General features: G+C 41.2%; 1 protein-coding gene across 1 annotated transcript in view; it reads right to left on the bottom strand.

The window, feature by feature from the left end:
* CFAP46 (cilia and flagella associated protein 46) overlaps positions 1-16917 on the bottom strand; it is a 159419-nt gene that overhangs the window by 84022 nt on the left and 58480 nt on the right. Inside the window, exons 18-23 of the mRNA XM_090058073.1 lie at positions 12233-12445; positions 10231-10450; positions 8446-8592; positions 7549-7656; positions 5303-5484; positions 3027-3158 (exon numbers count right to left, since the gene is read on the bottom strand). Coding sequence (XP_089914199.1) covers positions 3027-3158; positions 5303-5484; positions 7549-7656; positions 8446-8592; positions 10231-10450; positions 12233-12445 — 1002 coding nt within the window. The remainder of the gene's footprint in view (positions 1-3026; positions 3159-5302; positions 5485-7548; positions 7657-8445; positions 8593-10230; positions 10451-12232; positions 12446-16917) is intronic.

The following is a 16917-nucleotide window of genomic DNA, read 5'->3' as shown; positions in this document are numbered from 1 at the left end:
GATAACTGCTGGCTTAGATGAAGAAGTCTCTTCATCATTTCCATGGAAAGAGGTAATGAACTACTTGCTCTGAGATATGGATATGACTTTATGATTCTGTTACATGCCTCACTCTACCTGATCCTGTCACTCCCTTTTTAATAGTGAAAGGAAGGGAAAGTATTATTAAAAAATTGGGCGACTGTGGCATTGATGCCTACACATCCAGATGGATTGCAGATTGGCTGAAGGGTCGCACTCAGAAGGTCGTGGTGGATGGGTCATATTCGACCTGGGGAGAAGTGGGCAGCCAAGTCCCCCAGGGCTCGGTTCTTGGGCCCGTGCTGTTCAATCTCTTTATCAGCAATTTGGACGATGGGGTGAAAAGCATCCTATTTAAATTTGCTGATGATACCAAAATTTGGGGTGAGGTGAGCATGCTAGGAGGGAGGGAAAGACTGCAGCAAGATTTGGATAGGTTACAGGGGCGGGCTAGCAAAAACAGGATGCGCTTCAATACTGACAACTGCAAGGTGCTGCACTTGGGCAGTAGTAACCAGCAGCACACTTATAAGATGGGAAACACCCTTCTTGAAAGCACGGAAGCAGAAAGGGATCTTGGAGTCATTACTGACTCCAAGATGAACATGAGCTGACAATGTGAGGTCATGGTTGGCAGGGCTAACCGCACCTTGTCATGCATCCACAGGTGCATCTCTAGCAGGGACAAGGAGGTGATCCTCTCCCTCTGTGCAACACTGGTCAGGCCATAGCGGGAGTACTGTGTCCAGTTGATTGCGCCCCACTTCAGGAAGGATGTGGACAACATTGAAAGGGTCCGGAGGAGGGCCACCTGCATGATCTGGGCACAATGGGGCAGACCCTACAATGAGAGACTGCGGTACCTGAACCTATTCAGCCTTCACAAGAGAAGGCTGAGGGGGGACCTGGTGACCATCTATAAACTCACTAGGGGGGACCAGAAGGGTTTGGGAGAGGCCTTGTTTCCCATAGCGCCCCCTGGCATAACAAGGAATAACAGCCATAAGTTGTTGGAGAGTAGGTTTAGATTAGACATCCGTAAGAACTATTTCACAGGGAGGCTAGGATCTGGAACCAACTTCCAAGGGAAGTGGTGCTGGCTCCTACCCTGGGGGTCTCTAAGAGGAGGCTTGATGCCTACCTAGCTGGGATCATTTAAGCCCAGTTTTTTCTGCTGCCCAGGCAGGGGGTCGGACTTGAAGATCTACAAGGTCCCTTCGACCTTACTTCTATGATTCTATTGGGATGGTGGCTGGAACATTCAAACCGTCATACATTAAAAATTCAAATATTATCTATTTTTCTTTGCAAGCATAATGATCAAGCATGTTCCTTCATGTTTGGAACACTGATAGTATTTACTCTCCCCAGTACCATTCCCTAGTTCCTGCAGGCGGTAGCTAATCCAGGGCTGTCCTTCTTGTCAGTGGCTAGAGGCTGTACATCATGTGGGCCACATTGGCAGGAACCACATGCTCTGTACCAGGGTTGGGCAATTATTTGGGCTGGAAGGCCACTTAAGAAGTTTTGGTGGGCTGTTGTGGGCTGGGTCAGTACCACCCCACCTCTTTCCCATCATGCTGCTGGATTAGGCAGCAGCAGAGCCAGCTGCACCCATTTGGCTTGAGGTGGTACATAGGAATGCAGCACAGCATCACCCCAGCCCACCTGCATGCTTGGTACTCAGAGCAGGACAGGGTGCGAAGGAGGAGGGGGCCAGGAGCCACAGGTTATTTGGGCCTGGCCAGGCCAGTGCCATGCTGTGTTCCTGTGCACCACTACAGGTCATTTGGGCACAGGTGTCATGGCTCCTGCATGACCCAGCCGCATACTGGGAATTTGGGGTCAGGCAGGAGCCATGCCAGGGTTGGGCAGGAGCTATGCCAGCTGCTCTAGCTGTGCCCATTTGGCACAGACTGAAGCACTGTGCAGGAATACAGCACAGCACTGTGGTGCCTATGCTCCTATCAGGCCCTGGCCTGCCAGTATGGATAACCCATGGCTCTTTTCTCCCTATACCTACTCCCCCGCAAGGAGAACTGTACCCGAGTTGCTCATTTATGATTCTGTCTGTTTACAACTGTCTGGTCTGTGAATGGATATAGGGTTGGAGCTCTGCGCAGACCTTCTGCTTTGGAGTGTACACTGTGAGTTGAGGGGCAGGACAGGGTGGGCCAAGCCAGGAATGGAGTGGCTTGCTGCTACTGCAGCCAGCTTTGGGAAGGGGAAGAAAGAAAGGCAAGAAGCACCGAAAGCCAGGGAAGCCACGGGCTGGATACAGTTCTCCTTCTGAGAAGCAACCATGGGCCAGATAGAATCATTTAGCAGGCCAGATCCAGCCAGCAGGCCAGATTTTGCTCACTCTTGCTCTGTACCCAAATCAGTACAAGCCACGGGTACCTCCCTGCTGCACCATTACACTCTCCACAGGAATCTCAGCCCCACCCTCAGCTCCCCATTCTCAGGCTCTGGAGCTGCATCATATTATGCAGGCAGGCCATGGGCTCCCCTAGCATCACAGGCTGTTCTGTGCCATAGCACACTGTTCATGGGGCAAGGGCATGAAGCAAAGGCCAGAGAAGGGTGAGGGAGCCCAGAGACCCAGATACTGTTGCAACTGGAGCAATTTGGGGAGCGGTGCCTGGGTGGGAGACCAAAGGCTGCAAATTAACCCATTATGGGTTGAATGCAGTCTGTGGGCCACTAGTTGGACAGCCGTTATTTAATTGGTTCTCCCTCACTTTGGACCTGCAGCTTCCACTTCATAGATAGTAAGGATAGTAATTTTAAGGATAGTAATTCTGAATATCTGTAGACAATTATGTGGAGAACATGAGTATGCAATCATTTTCTGAATTGCTAGTTCCTTAGTTAAAGATCTCGGTCCCGAACATTTTCTGCCTAAGTCATTCTTGGGAGAAAAGCATATGTTGATCTGATTCTCTCCTTCCCAAACTAGAGGTGCTTTAAATCATTTTACTGTGGTCTATCAAAGCAAAACATACCGTGCACTTTGAACAAAGGCTTTTGATGCTGATAAGCGCAAATAATGTCTTCCAGACAAATTTTCCATTATACTCTTCCCTTGTATACAAGCAGCTGTACTTAACAATTCTTGCCCCGCTGTGTATTCATGTCTGAATAAAGACAAATAATTCAAGACAAATGTTCTAGTTATTCAGATAAAGAATGAAATCATTCCCATGAACTGACACCTGTAGTTTTCAGGGCTTTTACAACATGCTGCAGACTTTGCACAATTTACCAATATTTAATTCTATTAAAACCAAATTTTAAAAACTACTTTAAAATCAAATATTATTAAATCTTAATGTTGTATGGTTTCAATTATGTTTAACCATCTATATTATAGATAAATTATTATAATTATATATTATCTATCTATCTATCTCTCTGCTAATCATACACAATTTGAATCCAAAAGTACTGATTCAGAACAAAACTGCAGTATGGACAATTCATCATCAATATGGAACTAAACATTTTCTCTATTTTCTCCTTCATATGAAAAAAACAATTTACATCACAGTTCAAATCTAAGCCACACTCCTCAGCTTGTAACAGGGCAGATACTCAGTCAAGTTTGTAGTAGTAACTTCAAATTTAATTATCAGTTTTGCATAAGAGAATTAGAAGAAGGCTTTGAAGGAGTCCTCTTTAGGTCTTTGCCCAGTGAATTTATCCAGAGCAAGGAGGAATGGAGGAGAAGTCAGGAAGGAAAAATACTGGATAGAACCTGGGTCAGATCTAGTTTACAGGGGGTCAGATCTGGACCCAGTGGCAGCAGTGGGGTAAGCAGCAGCAGGGAACTGCAGGGGTTAATGTAGCCATCACCCCTCTGACCAAAACATGTTCCCAGTGGGGCTTTGTAAGCTGAATGCTGGCAGTGGGCTCACCCCACATTCCTGGCCACTCTAGGAGTCCCATGGGCCAGAAGACAGTTCTGTGAGCCAAATCTGACCCATGAGCTGCATGGCTGATACCCTTGCGATATGTCTCTTCCTGATATATTTGGGTATCCACAACTTTGTAAGAAATATGGTAATTACATATTTTGCAGAAAAAAATACTGCTTTTTCTATGTTATGCAGAAACACACAAAGCTGAATTATATGCAAATGAGAGAACATAAAGAACATTTTTGAAAGGGAACTCATATTTACTGAATAATTAAGATGAATTGGCCTGACATCTACTCTTTAGATTAAGAAGTATTAGCAGTTATGATTTTGCCCACCAGAGGACACTAGTGTTCTTCAGTTCTTTTTTATACTGCAAACAGAAAAGCAAAGCAAATTTTTAAACTCTGATTTGCCCTAATATTGCTTTCTACCACACACAAAGATTGAATAATAGCTTTCATTTCTATAGAAAAAGGTATGAAGAATCTTGGACTAAATTGTGTGTTCGTAATTTCACTTTTTCATTGGTTTACGAACTGGAAGTCTTCTCAGGAATTATTTTCTTTCTCTTTGTGATGCCCTAAAACCCTAACTCTGTTAGGTTAAAGATCTGCTGAGAAGAGGAGAGATAGAAGGTCAATCCCTTAGTGAACAGCTGCAGACGATAAAAGAGAATCAGTGTTTCTAGCCTAATTTTGAGCATTAAAATAGGCCCAACATTTTCTATACAGATTTACTTTCTCCCTCTACCTTCTACATTTGGTCAAACAATGTTCTTTTTTTGGACTGTACAAAAGATATTTGGATGTAAGGATCTTCCTTTCTGGATTATGGGACCATATGAGCACCTCCTAAACCTAGTAAAACCCGTTGTCTTTGTGGCTGGAGAAGGAGGTGACGGTGGCGCAAGGGAGTGTTTACACGGCTGGCCCCAAAAGGTGAGTAGAGGGTGGTGGGGGACACGCTATATAAACATTCCATTATTTTAAATCCGTTATTTATGACGGACAATTGGCTAAAGTTAGAATAGATGCTTGTGCACCCAGAAGGTGAAAGCAGCAGCAAGATTTTGACCTCAATTAAAAAATCATCTCTATCCAATGAGCTGTTGACTTTAATAGGACATAAGCATGTGTTATACACAAGACTTTGCTGTGCTGATGCAATACTGTAATTATTAAGCATAAAAGTAGGTATGAAAGAGAAATTTCAGCATTAAAAACCAAATAGCATTTTTTCCCATTTCATAACACATCCTTATATATCCAGAAATGGTAAGAGTAATTACAAACATTTATCTCACTTACCAGGTGTTTTAAAGTGACTTTACATTACAATGTGAAATACTGTGTACTTACATTTCACGTTTCTTCACATCTGTGCTGCTCAAAAATATATCATCAAACTGCATGATCCTTTGGGAACATGTCATCACTATTTCATGATCATGCGCCACATATGCAAAATACATAAGTCGTGTCAATGTCTGCAACTCCATTAGTGGATCTGACCAGCTGCATTTTAAAGTCATTCTCACCAGCTGCAAATAAAGATCAAAAGAAAGGGTTTTTTATGTTGTTTTCATCATTATGAAGTTTCCATATACAATGTATGTAGATAAAGACATTTATATAGCTTGCTTAATAGAACAGTAACTTTGCAAGGCATCAGTGAAACCTATTTCAAATGCTACATTTAAAAGTTGCACCATTACACACTTCCATCTAATTTTTATGCATGGAGTAATTTCACCAATTTTTAAAAATCATTTTAGGAAACTATTATTTCTTCCTTAAGCATGTGTCAATGTGGTTTACCGTGAAGGTAAGTTCAGGATTGCGAGATCATGAAGATTTAGCACAATCAGTCAGAAAGACCGTAGCACGGCTCCAATTAGAATTTAGTCTCTGATCTAGCAGCTACAGGCAGTGGAATATTCCACATTGTCACTTTGCAGATTTCTGAGCCAGGTGGAAGATGTAGCTTGATCTTTGGTAGAGCAAGCTTTGATGCTCAATGACAAAAGTACATAGACAACTGGTGACACAGCGAGCTGCATTACCAGCTTTAAGAGTGTATTTAATTAGTCTTTATGAGGAGATGATCTGACCTCTGGAAGAACCAAGTCTAGTCAGAAATGAATAAGAAGTGTCTAAATATACTGGTTCTTTCAGTGAACTGAAGTAAGAACCTGTAAACATCCAGAGTATGCAATTTCATCTTTTTTAGCAAAGAGCTGAGATTCAGGAAGGAGACTGGTAAATTTAACTGCCTGATTCAAGTGGAATTCTGAGAGCCACATGGGAATGAGCACAGAATTAAATTTTAACATTACTTTTTCCTTATGAAACATAATGTAAGGAGGCACTACTCTAAAATCTTGCAGGTTGTTCATACTTCTGACAGACAATAGTTACTAGAAAGATTGTCTACAGACTGAGATGTACAAGATGCATTATAAAAGATTTAAAGGAGGCTCCAAAATGCCTCAGGCAAAAAGATACTGATGTCCCAGTAAGCAAGTTTTGTAAGAGTTGGGCCTTTTGAGGAATGTCGACAGTGTTGGTACTTGCACTGGTATGGAACCTCTCAGTATAACATGAGAAACTTTCATTTTGATTAATAAGGCTGTTTCTGGTTGATATCTTCCTGCTCTGTTGAATGCATCAGCATCAAAATCTGACAGCTACCAATCTACCATTATAGAATGACATAAGGACACTGGCACTACCACTGACCTTAAGCTGTGGACAGACATAACACAGGTCCAGGGAAGGAAACTGGGATACCCAAAGCTTTCCTATGCCTACACTAACTACACAGTTGATCTAGTGAAAGATATCACCCACAAGAAATCTTGCCTTTTGCATATCTCCTGGACCATCATGGCAAGAACATCACTTCAACGCTACCATAACATTAAAGTATTTAATAAAAGGTTAAATGGACTTAACTGCTCAGGAGCATCATCAGCTAAACTTTTCCATGTGTCTACTTCTACACTAGTACTGGTAGAGCTAAAGGGTTGTAACTTTAAACCTGAATGAAACAGGATTAAAATAAAAGGGCATGTGTACATATGCTTGTGCTGCAGCGCGAGAAGCTTTTAAAGCACCCAGCATTGCGGCACATGCATTTATATAAATGGTGAAATGCGTGTCAACACTGAGAAAATGGCAGCAGTGCACTTTTGAACATCGAAAGAGTTTTAGTTCAAAAGCGCACCACCACCATTTTCTCAGTGCTGACGTGCATGTCACCATTTATACAAATTCATGCAACACAGTGTCTGGCACGTCAGCTCGCATATGGAGCAGACTGGGTTAACTGAGTCTGCTCTGACGTGCCGGATCTCTGGTGTATTGGAGCAGATAAATGTACGTGTATAAATGCCCAAAAAGGTTTAGCTTCCACTTCAACCAGACCTTACTGTTACATTGATTAAGCTGTACAGCACTATAATTTTAGAAAATGTAAAAGAAGATATAAGCCTCCAGCTGAAACATTTTGAATTCAGTTATCTAAATTGAGATTATAGACAATAATAGTAACACCAGCAGTAGGTAGAACTATACATGTTGAAAATCTAAAGAAATCTAAATACCTGACCCAAAGTGGGAACAGTGAAGTCCATGAGACCCAAACCATTACATGAATACATTTCCAAAGCAACAAGAACTTTTGAGATAGGATTTTGTCCTTCGTCGTTATTCTGGGTAGAAAGAAATATCACATTTATTCTGAACTCCTGCAACTAAAAACTTTACAAAATTCAGTAATTTAGATGAAGGAATGAATATATTTGAATTATGTTTAAAAATCTACATATAAGATTTTCCTTTAGTAGCTAAATGACTCAGTACTGTAAAAACTGTTCACCACACATCTTTCTAATTTCCTAAAAATGGGAAAAGCTGAATAATTTCTCATGGCATTCATAATTCAATCTGTCAAATCCAAACTCTAGAAATTTTAATACGAAAACTTCACCAACAATACAATTCAGGCTATAAGGTGCTGTGTGATTACAATTTTATTGAAATACTTTAAACAAATATATAAAATAAAATTCCATTTAAATAAATCACTTAGAATAAAACCAAATATTCATGATGACAGGAATCTGGTATTATATGGTTATAGAAAGATATTTGCATTTACTTAACTTTTAAGTGTAACAGTTTCACAACAATAAACATAGAGCCCTCAAATACGAAACAGTTATAACATCATATGACAGGGTTATCACCATAGTTATTTGCTGCAGCTCAAAACAGAAGATAAAAATGAGAAATTCATAGTAATTTCTATGGCCTTGGGTATCTATAAAAATTAACTGTTTTTGTAATTATTTAATGGGAAAAATTATTTTCTATATTTCATTCAAAAAGTATTATATGATGCATAGTAATTAAGAGCAGGACTCCATGATTACTGCATTCTTTATTGTCGTTTTCCAATTAATGCTTTAATTTCATAGAGGACTTGACAAAATTTATACCTCATCATCAGTTCCAAGTTTGTGCCCAATTTGTTGCTGATGTAATTGTTTTGCTTTTACCCAGGCAGCAATGACTTGTTGTTGTACAGAAATTGGTACTTCATTAGATGCATTTCCATTTACCAGACTTAAGGCAAATTCACAAACCTAAAGACCAAGATGACAGAAAAACAAAACTCAGATCGTAAGTACTACAGTTGCTTTTATGAAAGCAGATACATTAATAATATGTATCAATTTATCTAACATCACCTGTGGCGAGGCAATTATTCTCAACCAAGGTGATGTGATACACTGGGGTGCTATGAGACTATTTTAAGGGTTTTGCACAATATTGTTTGGGTAAATCCAATATCTTTTATTAGACCAACTAAAATAATTGAAAAAATTCTTCTTTATAAGCTTTCAGGTACAAACACCTTTTGTCAGGCTGAGGAAGGGTCTGCAGTTGTTTTGTGCTTTTACAGAACAACTGCAGATGCTTCTTCAGCCTGAAGAAAGGTGTTTGTACCCGAAAGCTTGCAAAGAAGAATTTTTCCAATTATTACTTCCAAAAAGCCTTAAGTGGACACTGTCCTGTCTGCCTTATACAGACACCTCTTAGCATGAGATATCATACCACATGCTGGCTATGGTCTATTCTGTAGGAGAGGGGAGGGGGGAATCCCTGCTTGAGCAGTGAGTGGGAAGGAGGCAGCCAGGCAGACGCCACTGTGCTTGCAGTCTCTGCTGGAGCTCCTGCTAGGGAGCATAGGGGTGAGGCCAGCCCTGCTCTGGAGCAGAGAGCACAGCCCAGGGCAGCAAAGCATCAGTGATGCTGGGGCACTTGGGTTTAAGTTAAACCAGGAAGGAGTCAGATAGACAGTGCATAAACTGGTTTGACTCAAATCAGTTAAGCCTGATACTACATCCAACCAGGTTTATCTCAAACCAGTTTCAGCCATTTTCAAACTGGTTTATATGCACTGAACTGCTGCTCTGTCACAGGTTTAAACCAGTTTCTGGTCACTTAAACCGGTTTATGTGTAATGTCAGTCCCTAGCCCTGGAGTCTCTTGGATATGATATTCATGTACTTGCATCTGGTAAGAAATAAGATATCTGTGCAAGTTTCTTGCACAGTTTGATTGCAGTCCATTTCATTTGACTGAGGATGGCACTATTACCAGAGGGAGGCAGGTATCATTTTTCCAACCCTGTTCCTGACCCTTTGTATTCTAATAACTGTTTTCTATTTAGCAGCTCCATTTCCTGCAGTCCCTTCACAGTATCTGATAAAGTTTACAAAAGCTTATGCTACATATCACAGATTTAGTCTATAAAAAAGGTGCAAATATACCATGTCCTCTTCCTGACTTCAGATTAATATAGCTAGCTACTTCTGTCACAACATAAACCCAGAGATTTCAAATAGGAATCCACAGTGTCAAAAACAACTTGACAGTTGTGATCTTTCTGAGCAATTTGCAACAGGAGAATTGCTGTATTATTTTTCTGTAGTTAAGTGAAAGCTAACAGCTGACATTTTCCAAGGGGTGCTTCAAGTCTAAAAGGTTGAAAACCATTGCAATAAGGTATAAGACTAAAATATACTAATTCTTGGCTTCAGTTGAGTTGTACTGATAAAAAAAACTTGAGTGTGCATTAGGTGCTGAGGAGGAGAAGATACTGAAAAGGATGGTGCCTTCATATGCTGTTATAATTTCTGAACCACAAATTTCACCACAACCACTCCACACAGTTTATGAAAGCAAAGACAGGAAATGACATAATGAGAACTCTGTACCTCTATTGCTGCTTTGATATCAGAATATCTATTGGGATCCACTGGCAAACACTGGACAAGGTTTGTTTTTTCAGGTCCTTTTGTTGCAGCCCTTTTATTATCACCTGTTGCTGTATCTATATTTTTCTTTTCATCAAATTTCACAATTGGCTTTGGAATCCACGAAAGAATTAGGCCTCGAGCCAAAGCATTACATAACATAAGTAAAACAACAATATTCCTGGAAAATGGGTAGAGGAGGAGAGGGAGAGGGAGGGGAAAGTGGGAAGGGAAAAGAAAAAAAAATCCACAAGTGAAAAAAAGTATGGGGAAAATATAATTTAAGACTTCTCCACATTATCGCTTTGTAAATGAGTTTACAAAGCATATATGCAAAATAACTCTAAAGGAAAATTTCCACAGCGTGTAAGGGGAGGAACAGTGAAGAAATATTTAAAATACATGTTAAACTTAGATGAGTTTAGCTTGGTCCTTTCCCCAAATGTTTTTATCCAAAATGTTTTACTTTTAGAGCACCGCTTGCTTTATGGAGAGTGCTCTGTTTATGAAAAAAATGTCCATGGCATCTACAAGATTATCATCTTTCAAATATCAATTTTATTAATGAGGGAATGTCTATGAAAATAAAGTGTATTTTCTTATGAGTTTGAATTCATCCTGTGAAATTATATTCTGTGTGTAATATTTTATTTTCCTCCTCAAACAGTTGCTGAGTTGCATACTGGAAGGATTTTTTTCTAGGGAAGCACAGATCAATATATGATTGAGATGTTGCTTATGACACTGTTTCAGAGTAGCTGAGTTGTCTAGGTTTTCAACTTTTTTCCTGTTAAAATGCATTTTGCATAACTACATGGCACAGATTCTGAGGGCTCTGAAAAAAGTGACTCTCAACAAGCCATCCAGATATTTTCCTTGGAAAGATTACTAACCCTGACAACATGGAAAATATGTTTTTCTGTAAGGGCCACTACAAACAAACCTATGTACGGACCCAGAACCAACAGATTTTTCATTTATCCATTCATTCATTCTGCAAATTGAACTTTCGGCATTGAATTTTAATGAGTTTGCTAAACTGGGTCTCTTCTTTTTGTTTTGCTGCTTCCAGTACAAAGTTAGTGTTAGGTGGGTGGCCACTGTCTTATGCACTAGTGATTGTGGGATTAACATGTCCATTGTGGGAAATTTGATTTTATCAACATATGCACCTCTTCCTTTTCCCATAGTTCTGACATTTAATTGCATTTACCGTAAAAAAAGAATTTCTGGGCCCCAAGATTCTCTCCAAGTAGCCAAAATAAGAATTGCAACATGAGGAATGAGCTAGCTTTTATACAGCAAATGTACAACAGCATTACCTTTATTCCTGTTCTTGGATATTTTGGTTTCAGTGGCAAGATATTGTTCTTTGTACCATTTTCTTACTCTGTGTTTTTCCACTTAGCTTGTTCAGTGAAAAGCAACTGTGATTTAATCTTAGGTTTATAGATACTAATAAGTCTGTCTTTAATGATGATTTAATAGAAGTAGCAATGTTACATATTTACACTCACCCCCTGGACTACAATAAATGAATTAAATTTGTGAGCAATGGACAACAAGCAAATATATTTCAAAGCCTGATTCAGTGATCCAGTTCACCAAATATCTGCTTTTGATCAGGCACAGCTAGATGCTGCTGTTGCAGGTACTTCTTCTGTTAGTACAAAGTACAAAAAAGATCATAACAATTCTGTTCACTTATTGCTTAAAATTAACAGGGTTTATAATGGCTAGAGCAACTGGTACAAAAGGTTGCATTTTAAAGCCAGTAATCTATTACACTAACCCAATAAGAGGAAGTAGCTGTAATGAAATAAAAATGTAATATATTTCTTCAGTACTACTGTGTAGACACAACAAAAAGTGATTATATTGGTGCAAAATACTGTTAGTAAATTAGCTTCACAAAAGGATTAATATGAAAGAAAAAACATACAAACTCATGCAACATACTTACCCACAGTGACCAGTATTCTTGACTGCACTCAGAAGAGTTTGCAGAGATTCAACAATCTCTCTCTGTCTTCCTGAGGCTATAAGATGCTTATTGTAATTTAAGACATACACCATGGTGTTATGAACAATCCAGGCTTCATTTAACTCCTCTCCTATCTCTGCAGCACGCAGAAAGTTTTCCATTGCATATTGGGATAAGTGGTCTATCCACAAACTGTAACATTAATATTAAAGAGCTATTATTTCCAAGGCACAACATCAAAAAGTATGGATTACAAGAGCTGGGATGTGTAAGGCCCTAAGAAAGACAGCTTGATCTTCGAAAGATTTTTAACTTTTTTGTATAGATTTTTAAAAAAAGAAATAGATGTGCAAAAGGAGCATTCAACATAAAGAATATCAGTCTCCAGCACTCTGAAATGCTTCTGACTTTCAAACAAAAAAAAAGCAAATAATGTATTCCATAATCTAAACCCATGGTTTCCCTTCTGTGCTCTTATAAAAGCAGACATGAATCCATGCTTCAGTTTCAGAGCCCATTACAAATTGCAGGTATAAACTGTAATTGAATATAGATTTTTAGTGTGGCCTTCACTCTCCTGGGATCCATCTCTGCCTTGTCTGGAAAGCTACGCTGAAGCAGGACCTCCCAATCTGGCAATTCTCTCAAAGAATTATAGATCTTAAAGACAGAATTACAATTATGTAGTTCAGCCTACTACAGAACAGTCTACAGAAAACATCTACATGCATTTCTTCATGAAGCCCATAGCTAGTGTTCTTTCAGCATTGTGCAGGCTTATAATTACAATTCCTTCTAGGCTGAGTACATTTCATAGTTTTCATAGACATTAGGGCTGGAAGGGATCTCGGGAGATCATCGAGTCCAGCCCCCTGCCCAAAGCGCAGGAAGTCAGCTGGGGTCATAGGATCCCAGCAAGATAAGCATCCAATTTACTCTTGAAGATCCCAGCAAGATAAGCCATCCAATTTACTCTTGAAATGTATGGTTGCTATACATCCTGCTGGAAGGTACCATTCGCAGCTAAGTGCTTACTCTTAGGGTATGTACAGACATTTGAGGAGGTTAGGGGGAGGTAGGATGGCCACTGGTCCCATTTTATATTGAAACATCCTATTTTTAAACCCTCTGTCCCCTTGTCATGGCATGGGGTCCCCAGGGATGGCCATGATACCCCTAGGGCTCCCTGACCATGACAATCCTGCCCCACAGGCACCCTCTTTCTCGCCTGCTACATCTTGCTGGTAATTCTAACAAATAAATCAGGAAGCTGCAGTTGAGTTTGTATTCTGGACACAGTCTTGATGGACCCCACTGAACCCTGTGGGTTCTTAGATCCCTTTTGGATCCCGCTTCAAAATGGATGCCTCACGGGACATCCTCAGCCTTATGGGCAAAATGCGTGACTCCAAAACCATCCCTTTGTCACACCCCAAGCCTCACAGATGGTATTTAAATATTGTTTCTCCTGGGGCCTTGCTATATAGCTCGGCCTCTTGTCCTCACTGGACTCTCTGCAGCCCCGTCTCTGCGCCACACACTGGCACTGGGCTCTTCACTGCTCCGTCTCTGTGCCACACACTGGCGCTGCGCTCTCTGCAGCCCCGTCTCTGCGCTGCATACGGGCACTGGGGTCTATTCACCCCCTTTGGCAGTGCACCCCCTGGTGCTGGGGTCTGCTCATCCCGTTGTCACTGAGCCCTTCTCTGGTGCTGGGGTCCCCACACTGTAGCAGGCCCCCAACGAGGCCTCCTTCTTCACCAATAGCTTCAGCACAATCCACCAGTAAAACAGCAACTAAAATACGAGCCCCCGGGCTATAATACAATATAAACAGCTCAGGGTGTGCTCTGTCCCTTTAAAAAGTCAAGCTTCCCCTGCCCCCAGCACTAAGTGCTTTGTAGGTGGGGTTACCCAGTGAGCTCCTGGAGCCCCACTGGCCCTATATGCAGCACATCAGGTAGCCACAGAATCTCTGGGCAGTTCTTCCCGGGAGGCAATTCTTCCCCTTTGGCTGCTGATAGTGAACTGCCCTCTTGTCTCAGCCCTGGGGTTGATGTGTCCAGGGCCCTGCCTGTTCCAGTCAGCTGACTGGCTGCAGGTATAGGCTAACTCCTTTGTTAACCTGTTGCCATGGTATCCCTGCACCTGCAGGGTTTCTGTCTGGCGCTTAGAGCCCTGTCCTTAGGCAGCTTCAGCTCTTATAGGAGCAGGCACCTTAGTGCCCTGATGCACCCCTGTCCATTTCCAATGGGGCTAGAAATGGGGCAAAAAGTCCTAGTTTTCATGTCAATCACTCGTCCTTTCGATTCTACTGGGTGTGCAGAGCTAGAGTGCTGCATAGCCAGCGGGAGCAGAGTTCCGAGCCAGGGAGGGAAGGGGTCTTCTTCTGGTGGCCCTGCCCCTTGTTGCTGATTGGCCAAGTGGCCCCATCCCTCACTGCTGATTAGCTGAGGGGGCCCACCCCTCACCAAGGGATGCCCTGTATTATGGGGATGTGTCAGTGGCCATCCCAGGGGGAGGCCAAATCAAGTTAAAAATGGCCACCTGATCTAAAGTAAGTCTGGATGGGAGAGGGGCAAGTGGCATCTGCAGAGGGGGTTGGTTGGTGTCTGGAAGGGTTTGGCAGGATTGGGAGAGGCAAGTGGGGTCTGAGGGGAGTTTGGGGGTAAAAGGGGATCACAGGGAGGGCAAGTGGAATCCAGGAAGTTTTGGCAGGATTGGAAAGGCTAGTGAGGTCTGAGAGGATCTTGATGGGATGGGAGAAGCTCTGTTACCTCTTCCCCAAACCAGGGGCTATTTTTAGCCCCCTGACCCTTCCACTCCCAGATGAACAACCATTCATCCAGCAAACCAGTCCCCCTGATCCCACCCACCCCACCTCACCCCAACTTACTTCCTCAGCTCCTGGCACTGACAAATGCCAGTAAAACTAGCACCAAGAGTGGCTTGTAGGGTCAGGGGGTTGGTGGGCTCAGGGAGGAGGTTGGCTGGTCTGGGGGGAGAGGGGAAGGAGGTGTTGTCTATCTGGGGGTGGGGCAAGAGGCTGGGGGGCTAAAATTAGCCTGATGCCAGGAGGGGGGAGGGGAGGGGAGCATGTGGGAAAAGAAAAAGCACAGCACCAGGGCTGGGACTAGTGGCAGGGCTTTCCCAGCCTCGGGGGCTATGCTAGGGACTGTAGAAAAATTCAATTAGATCCATCTTGCCAGACTAGTCTAAGTTAGACTATATTCAAAGTAGGGTTAGCTTAGGTTGGGTTGGCCATTTTTAGATTGATTTAACCTTCCTGAACTTTTGTACAGTTTGTACTTAGATTGATCTAACTAGGAGGCTAAGTATAAGGTCTGTACCTGGCTGAACTAAGTTTGATCAGGTGGCCATTTGTAATGTGATATAACCTCCCCACAATACCCCCAAATGCCTGTATGTACCCTAGGTGAACCAATGTAATGTGTAGTTTAAAATTGATTTACAGTTACAACAAAGCCCTATTTAATTAACCGCAGCTCATTTTTTGGAATATTTTGTTCAATCCTAGTTCAATATCCACATACTGTATGAATTTCAAAGTATTTTAATTACATACAAGAAATTAATGTACAAAACTATTTTTCTTTTTGTCAAGTTTCAATGTCAACTTTGTAGTCAGTAGCAGTCATAATAATCTCAGTGAAAAGATCAATAAGTCCTTACAAGGGAATAATCAGAGTCCTCTGCAGGGACTTCTAAGATCTGAGGGGGGTGACAACAGAAAAACTTGATTGGCTCTCCTTTGCTATCTGATTCTCTCCACCTCGTGAGTGTGAGCAATCAGGGTTTTGAGCTTAAAACTGAACTGAGTAAAAACTTCAGACTGAAGAGAATCTCCTTGGTAGGAGTATAGAGTAAATACTCTTCTCTAACATCTAAAACTTTTCTAAGGAATGGGTCCAGGTAGCCACAGAATGTTCTGACATCTGTACTAAGAAAATGGAGTGATCTTTTCAAATGTGTGCATATATATATATTCACACACACATTTGAAAATGTCACTTACAATAAAATGTCACATATAATATCACACACACATTATATATAGATATATATAGACATATATATATAGATAGATATCTATAGATATAGATAGATAGAGATATCTATAGATATAGAGATATCTATAGATATAGTTTTATAGGTTGACTTGAGGTTGTGGCAACCGCAAGGCTGTCCTGTTACTGGAAGGTAGAAAAGATGTGGGAGGATTTTCAAAGGAAACTAAAGCCATTACATTTCTATCCTCCATTCACAATCTATTGGATAGAGCACTTAATTCACTTCAGTTTTTTTGAAAATCCCATCAAAAACACATGATGGGATTTTGCTAACTGGTATACGTATACAACTATCAGAGATTGAGCTCTATCCACAAAATAACCTGACAAAGGTAGCTGTAAAAAGCTAATATATTTTTCTTAGAGAAGGTCATTTGAATTTGAGCAGTCCAGTGAACCTTATGCAAACATTACTGATATCCAGGTAGTCCAGAAAATAACTAAAATCATAAAGCTGCGGGGAGCACTAGCTGAAGTTAATTTAGATAGTCTTTATGCATAAAAGCACAAGTCCTAAAAATTTTTCCGTTAGTTTCAAAAGCAGCAGCCTGTCCCCTCAGAACTCATTTTTAT

Source organism: Crocodylus siamensis, chromosome 7 (genome assembly GCF_052110815.1).
Source record: "Crocodylus siamensis isolate JL-2025a chromosome 7, ASM5211081v1, whole genome shotgun sequence".
In the NCBI taxonomy this organism is placed as follows: Eukaryota; Metazoa; Chordata; order Crocodylia; family Crocodylidae; genus Crocodylus; species Crocodylus siamensis.
Note: the sequence above shows the minus strand (reverse complement) of the source record. Positions and strands in the feature narration are given on the sequence as shown.